The sequence below is a fragment of the Apium graveolens genome, chromosome 2 (genome assembly GCF_009905375.1).
Source record: "Apium graveolens cultivar Ventura chromosome 2, ASM990537v1, whole genome shotgun sequence".
In the NCBI taxonomy this organism is placed as follows: domain Eukaryota; kingdom Viridiplantae; phylum Streptophyta; class Magnoliopsida; order Apiales; family Apiaceae; genus Apium; species Apium graveolens.
Genome location: NC_133648.1, coordinates 57,958,664 through 57,966,728, shown reverse-complemented (window position 1 = coordinate 57,966,728; position 8,065 = coordinate 57,958,664). Strand labels below are relative to the sequence as shown.

General features: G+C 44.2%; 1 protein-coding gene across 1 annotated transcript; it reads left to right on the top strand.

Moving 5' to 3' along the window:
• The first annotated feature begins 861 nt into the window (after positions 1–861).
• Positions 862–5,014, top strand: LOC141689939 (uncharacterized). Its single transcript, XM_074494473.1, has 3 exons — positions 862–1,003; positions 1,924–2,735; positions 4,382–5,014. The coding sequence occupies exons 1-3, from the start codon at positions 862–864 to the stop codon at positions 5,012–5,014; spliced, it is 1,587 nt and encodes a 528-aa protein (XP_074350574.1).
• Positions 5,015–8,065: the final 3,051 nt, after the last annotated feature.

Genomic DNA, 8,065 nt, shown 5'->3' with positions numbered 1-8,065 from the left:
ACAAGAAATCTAAGCCTGTTAGGTTTCTTGTTCCCTAAGAACTATGTGGGCTTGATTCCCTATTAATAGGGATACGTAGGCAAATTTTAAGGGGTCAGAAGCGAGAGCGCAAATGAGCCACCACTAACCCTAAGCAATCTCAGCCCCCAATAATCACCACCACCAAACACTGTTCATCTTTTCCGACGAATACTGTTCATCGAATCCACTGATTACTATTCATATTTTCGACAAAGAACCACCGTCAAAGATCTTGTTTCCGGCTATGAACCTCAAACTTTGTTGCTCCTAAATTCCTCCGTCAACAAATTGGCGCTGGAAGGAGGGGCTAATCAAGATCTGCATCTAGGAGGAAGGATGTCTCAATATCGTGATGGAAGTTTTTATGATGGAAGCTCTGAGGAAGAATCTGATCACGGCTATGAACATGAACCTTACGTTCCACCGATGACTGATCATCCCACTCCGGACGTTGGGGGACAGCCACCTATGCTCATCAGCAACACTGACTTGCTGGAACAACTATATCGCATGGGCGATGCTTTGAACGGCTTCGATTCAAGGTTGAGCACCGTGGAGCGGCGCAAGACCAGAAGGGGCCTTCGTCGCAGCCGTGCTACTGATGCACCTGGAAAAGCACCTATGACTGATAAGGATGCCTCCGCCGGCCACGACCACACTAGAGGAGGGCGTGTGTCAATAATCCCGTGATGCCTGGACTATTCCAATGATACGTCCCCAATCATCGAGCTGGTGGAAGAAGATGCTGATGGTCGAGAAATCCTGTGGACGAAAAATAGGGGGGTTGCCCATCCGTACCGGTTTGGACGTAGTCTTGAGGAACGCCGACAGGCGGAGTCCATGTCGGAGAATCGGCAACGAGGCTTCGCAGCTTTGAAAGATCGCTTGGGGATCCGATTAGGCGATGATGATTTAAGAATGTTGTTGCTTGAATGGCAAAAAGAAGCTGATCGTGGAGATGTGACGCCCCATGATACAACGCGTGTGCCCCTGAATTCCCAGGGAAATCAGGAGCGGCACCGCGATCATGAGAGAGCTCCTCCCCGCAGATTGCTGGACCGGTATGGTCGAGGATATGGAAGCGACCGGTGGAGAAGACCCCAATGGAGGGGAAGAGGCGGAGGCTGAGGTAGGTACTTAGATGGGTATCGTCGTGACAATTACCGTGGCCACATTGATGCCCGCTGGTATAATCGAGCAGACAACGATAACTATGCTGAATATGATGATCACAGAGATTTGGAAAATTATGATCGCGGGACGGCTCGAGGCCGCGGTCGAGGCCAAGGAGTAAATCATGGGGAGATCAAGGTCGGAACCCCGAAGTGATTGTGATACCGGAAGATGCCCAGAACACGAACCAACAACAGGCCCCTCCAGGGGGGAACCAAGTAGAGGTACCTCCACCGCAACCCCAAGATCCGCAACCTCAAATGAAAACTATCCCGGGTGTGGGGACCTTCAATGTGGGAGATCTGAAAAGGCTACTTAACCACCTGGAAGGCAGAGTGACGGCCACAACTGAAATCCCTTCCCCATTCTCGGTGGCTGTAAGAGAGGCACAGTTGCCGACCGGATATCGTAACACAACTAGCGATCTCTGCTTCCAAGGAAGCTCAGACCCCGTGGAATTTCTGGACCGATTCAATATAGAGATGGACGTATATCAAGTCCCAAACTTGGCTCGATGTCGGCTCCTGACAGCGACTTTTTGAGAAAGTGCCCAACAATGGTTTCAAAAGCTTAGGCCGGGAGTAATCACTTCTTGGGATCAAATGAAGACTCTTTTCTTAACCAAGTTCCAAGCGGCTGTGAGATATGCTCCCTCTGTTACAACCCTCACTAACGTCAAGTAAAGGGAGGATGAAAACTTGACGTCGTACTTTAAGAGGTTCAATGCAGAATCTACCAGCGTAAGGGTGGCTTCAGACGAAGCCCTAAAGAGCTTTCTAATCGCAGGACTAAGGGTTAGTTCAGAATTCTGGAAACACTTGCAAGGAAAAGACCCAACTACTCTAGTGGACGTCTTTGCTTTGGCAGAATCGATCAAAGCCATAGAGCAATCTCTGGCGGAAGTACAACTAGTTACGCACGCCAGTCAAAGAAGCAAAGCAAGGAGGAGAGATAGAGCTCCAAGCCCAAGGTACAGAAGGAGCAGTAGAAGCCTGAACATGGTTAATCCCACGACCACAAGGAGGGAATGGAGTATTTCCTCAAACTATGATTATAGAACGACCCAGTACACGCCCTTGGCCACGTCAATTGAACACATCTTTGAGGTAAACAAAAACAGAGGGCTGTTTAGAAAACCCGGGGCTCTGTCATCCTGGAAAAGTAGAGACAAGAAAAAGTATTACGAATACCATGAGTCGTCCGGGCATATTAAACATGAATGTCGCCAACTAAAGGATGAGATCGAAGCACTTATCAAAGAAGGATACCTTGGTGAATGGGTAGTTAAGGAAGTAAGGAAATACAAGGATGACAAAGCGAAGGAAGAAGAAAGACGAGCCCCGCGAGGGTCGAACAATGAAACTCTGGAGGAAAATAAATTCGTCAGGGATGGCAGCATCCGAACAATCTACGGGGGAGATCTCGGGATGGAATGCAGCAACCGAGCTTTGACGAGATATGCTAGGGAAGCCCGGTTCAGGCCTCTCACGGACATCCATAGGGTGGAGACTCGACCACCCAAAGTATTTAAGGATGAAAGTGTTTGTCCTAAATCCAATCATGTATGATGAGTTAGGAAGAACTTTCTTGTATTCCTATTTGATTTCATTTGAATTAATAAAAGACTTGTTATATTTTATGGGCTTTATCTATTTAAAGTGTATTAAATAAGATGTTCCAAAGTTTAGAGTAAAGCTTCTAGAATTATAATGAGATTATAATAGTGAGATCTAGAAGACGACAACTCTGGACTTAAAACAGAACCTGATCATAGGATAACTAATCGGATGTTAGTGGATCTGCAAAGATTGGTACATACTATGCTTGCTCCCTTCAGGAGGATGTCTGTTCTCATAGGCATTTGTGTGGTGACACTATAACTGGTATGTAGGTGCTTATTAGAGAATAAGTTCATTGAACATGACTCGATAAGTTGAACAACTAATGGAGATTACTCACGTGTCAATAGTTATTAACTGAGTGATAGTTGTACAAGTGTCCTTAGACTTGAGATCGTTAAAGATATCTTATATATAATGAACTGTGCTTTGGTTTAGTCCTTAGTCTCAAGGACATCCATTAGGTCTATTCTGGGCATAGGGATTTGTGTATAGAGATAATTAACGTCAATAGAGGATCTACCCCTTCCAGTATAGGAAGAGAATATCCTATGTTATTCTTAGTATGCGAGTTCTGGAATCTCTGGCCAGAGTGTATGAAATTAGAAAGGAGTTTCTAATTTGCATTAATATGAACTTTGCATTATGAATAAGAAATCATATGATTAAATTTGATAGGCCTGACACGAGATCCATGCCTTGTATTTATTCGGGATATTATAAGGGTAGAAGGAATTCATTGTACGGTAATTAGTCACTGACAGGTTCTTGATATTCTAAGCAGTGAATTCATATTATCCGGATAGTCGCGATATGTTGAGAAGCATCACTCACGATGTAGAATAAATATAATTTATCAGTTAATTATATTTAGTGAATTTTAGTATTCATGTAAATAATTAATAAAAGTTTATTATTATTTATTTCTACTACCGGCATAATATTGAACCTACAGGGTCACACCATAAAAGAATATTTTCTTTGATGAAATAATGAGAGAGAGAATTATTTTCTAAATAGTTAAGAAAAAGAAATAATGATTAAAATAGTTTAAATTATTATTAAAGCATTTTATGAAGATAAAATGTGGGGGTTAATATATATAAAGATATATTATAAAACCCTAGGAGAGCCCTATAAATAGAATGAGATGGCTCATTCTATTCACATAATTTTGGTTTTGTGAAAACCCTAGCCTCCATCTTCTTCCTCTCTCTCTCTCTCCCAAAAACTCCATTTTATAAAAGCTCGGTTTTATAAAAGGTTCATCGAACAGGATCGTTATTGGTGGATACCGGTAGAGTGCTTCACACACTGAGGAGCAACTGCTAGTACTCCAATTTTATAAAGCTTCGATTCACAAGGTATGGTTTCGATTCCTCAGTTTTTCCTTTTATACATTTTTCTATATGCGCGGTATATGGTTTTTACGGAATAAATTGTTATTTCATGCTTCCGCTCATCCGTAAATTCCATCAAAGGGCGAATCCATGGATATTACCTTCAGAGAAGCGGATTCCCGATGGGTTCATCACCCCCACAATGATGCGCTGGTTATTTCCATCCAGATTGGAACCAAAAACATCCATAGGGCCTTCATGGACAATGAAAGCTCGGCAAACATCCTTTACTACAGCACCTATAAGAAGATGGGGCTACCTGATCGGGATATGTCAGGGGAAGATTCATGGGTCTATGGCTTTTCTGGCGTGGGAGTTAGAGTTATGAGATCAATTCGGTTGCCATATACTTTGGGGGAAAGCCCGTTGTCCGGAATAAAGATGCTCGAGTTCAAAGTTCTGAATCAGGAGTCATCCCACAACGTGCTGTTGGGACGGCCTTTTCTTCGGGAGATGAGGGTTATTACCTCAATCTACCACCTTACCATCAAGTTTCCAATGCCAAATGGTGTGGGGAGCATAAAGGGCTCACAGTATGATTCTCGGGAGTGCTACAGGCAAGCTATGAGAGGCTTTAGAAAAGACTTCCACACCGAAGAGGCATCGGATGATGATCGAGAAAAGAACATTGAGCAACCGATCGAGGAAATCCGAGTCCATTATTATGTTGAGCTAGAAGACGAGCTCCCCTCTGGACTGCCTCCAACAATGTTGTTCTTGGAAGATACACTCAGAATTGAAATGTTAGAAGAGGAAGAATCCTCAAACATCATAGTCCAAGCAGATTTCAATGGGGAGTGACTGGAAGGAAGATGTGACGTCTTGTAAAGCCTCGGACAGGATGACCGTAATGTAGATGCCCCTCTCCCGGAGGGAGCGCCCTTGCCCGCGAAGAATATTAAGGAAGTTGATGCCCCTGCGATGCAGGGCGCGCCTTCTAGAGAAGTCGATGCTCCTCCTAAAGGGGATGCGCCTTCTCTACAGAACAATGAAAATCATGATTCGTCCGACCTGGATCCACGGATACCAATGCCAACGGAGAAGATGGGGCCAGCAGAAGATACAATTGAAATCCCCGTCGACAAAAAAGATCTAAGTAAAATCTTAAGAATTGGATCTCAGTTGGTACCGAGATTGAAAGAGGGTCTTTCGATATTTCTCTTGGCAAACCTTGATGTATTTGCATGGGACCATTCTGACATGGTGGGAATCAACCTAGAGGTAATGTGCCACCATTTGAATATCGATCCCAAGTATAAAAGGGTTCGACAAAAACGCAGGGCCGTAAGCGGAGAGAGGGCTATAGCCTTAGCGGAAGAGCTAGATAGGCTCTTGGACATCGGACTAATTCGGGAGTCCTTCTACCCAGATTGGCTAGCAAACCCGGTGTTAGTAAGAAAACCTAATGGTAAATGGAGAACATGTGTGGATTTCACCGATTTGAATAAAGCATTCCCAAAGGATAGCTTTCCCTTGCCAAGAATTGATCAGTTGGTCGACGCCACGGTAGGACATGCCTTGCTCAGCTTCATGGATGCATACTCCGGGTATAATCAAATTCCCATGTATGGGCCTGACCAAGAGCACACCTCTTTTATCACCGATAGAGGACTCTATTGCTATATTGGGATGCCATTTGGCTTGATCAACGCGGGGGCTACCTATCAAAGATCGGCGAACAAAATGTTCAAGAGGCAGATTAAAAATACAATGGAAGTATACGTGGATGACATGCTTGTAAAGTCTAAGAAGGCGGCATATCACATCGCTGACTTAGCAGAAACATTCCATATTCTGAGAAAATACATAATGAAGCTGAACCCTCAAAAGTGTGTGTTCATTGTCGAGTCGGGAAAATTTTTGGGATTCATGGTTAACCACCGAGGAATTGAGGCCAACCTGACAAAAATCAGGGCTCTGTTAAACATGAAATCTCCCACCAGCGTCAAGCAAGTGCAGAGCCTGACAGGAAGGATTGTGGTCCTAAATCGATTAGTCTCAAAATCATCGGATAGGTGCACAGAATTCTTCAAGAAAATCAAAGGATTAGGCAAGGATTTTGTGTGGACCCCAGAGTGTGAAGAGGCTTTTCTGAGAATCAAAGAGCAGTTGGGAAATCCTCCCATGTTGGCCAAGCCGGAAGACGGAGAGACGTTAATTCTTTACTTGGCAGTATCTGAATACTCTGTCAGCGCGGTATTGGTGAAGGAGGAAGCAAGCCACCAGTGGCCCGTGTACTATGTGAGTAAAAGGTTGCTGGATGCAGAAACCAGATATACCAGCATGAAAAAACTAGTGTACGCTCTTATTCTTGCGGCACGAAAATTAAGACCATATTTTCAAGCTCACCGAATAGAAGTTCACACTGCTTATCCGCTCCGGCATATTCTACACAAACCCGAATCGTCGGGAAGAATGTTAAAATGGGCGGTAGAGCTAGGACAATTCGATTTAGAATATTGTCCTCGCACGGCAATCAAGGGACAGGCGTTGGCTAATTTCATACTTGAGTTTGATTCTGAAGTAGATGACAAAGTCATAGTGCTGGCGGAACCTTCCTCGCGAGGAAATTCTCCTGGTGATAAAAGGGAGGAACTCCCATACCCGTGGTGGATCTTACATGTCGATGGGGCCGTAAATAACAGTGGATCAGGTGCCAGGATTGTCTTGGTCACTCCAGAGGGGCACCGTTTGATGAGTGCTATCCATTTCAAATTTTATGTCACTAACAATGATGCTAAGTATGAAGCTTTGATCAACAGTCTGAAATTAGCTCTAGAGGTGGGGGTTATGAATCTGATAGTTTGGAGTGACTCTGAATTAGTTGTGAACCAAGTCAACGGAGGTTTTCAGGCCTGGGGACCACAGACGGAGTTATACATGAGATGTGCGCAACGCCTATTGGAAAGATTTAGAAATGCCAGGCTAGAAAGTGTTCCGCGAGAAGAAAATAGTAATGTGGATGCTTTGGCCAAGATGGGATCACAGATGGACAGCGTCCAACTTGGACAAATCCCTTTGGGAATCCAGGAAATCCCGAGTATTCCAGAGGTAGAGGTGTTCCAGACACAAGAAATTCCGCGAGAAAGCTGGATAACCCCCATTCATAACTATATTCAAACAGGAGATGTACCATAAGATAAACTACAGGCTCGACGCCTTCGATACCAGGCTACCAAGTATGTTGAATATGATGGGGTATTATACAAGAGAGGATTCAACCAACCACTATTGCACTGCGTGGACTTAGAAGAAGGAAACTACATCCTCATAGAAGTACATAAAGGGATTTGTGGCAATCACTCGGGGGGTGGCTCGTTGGCATTAAAAGTCCTCAGACAAGGATATTACTGGCCAACCATGAAAGAAGACGCTTTTAAGTTTGTCCAGGCCTGCGATCGTTGCCAGCAATTCGCCAACTATTCCACTGCCCCGACATCTTCCATCACCTCATTAGCAAGTCCCTGGCCTTTCGCCATGTGGGGAATTGATCTCATTGGAGAGTTGCCCAAAGCAAAGGGAGGTGTGAAATACACCGTGGTGACCATAGACTACTTTACCAAATGGGTGGAAGCTATGCCACTGGCCACGATCACATAAAAGAAGATAAGGGACTTTATTTTCAATTCTATAGTATGCAGGTTCGGTATCCCATACAAACTCATCTCGGATAATGGGAAGCAGTTTGATAGTAAAGAGCTAAGGAAGCTTTGTGAGGACTTGAACATCAAAAAGGATTTTGCCGCAGTTTATCATCCGCAAAGCAATGGTCAGACGGAAGCTATAAACAAAATCATAAAACATACTTTGAAGGCAAAGTTGGAAGAAAAGAAAGGAGATTGGCCATAGGAG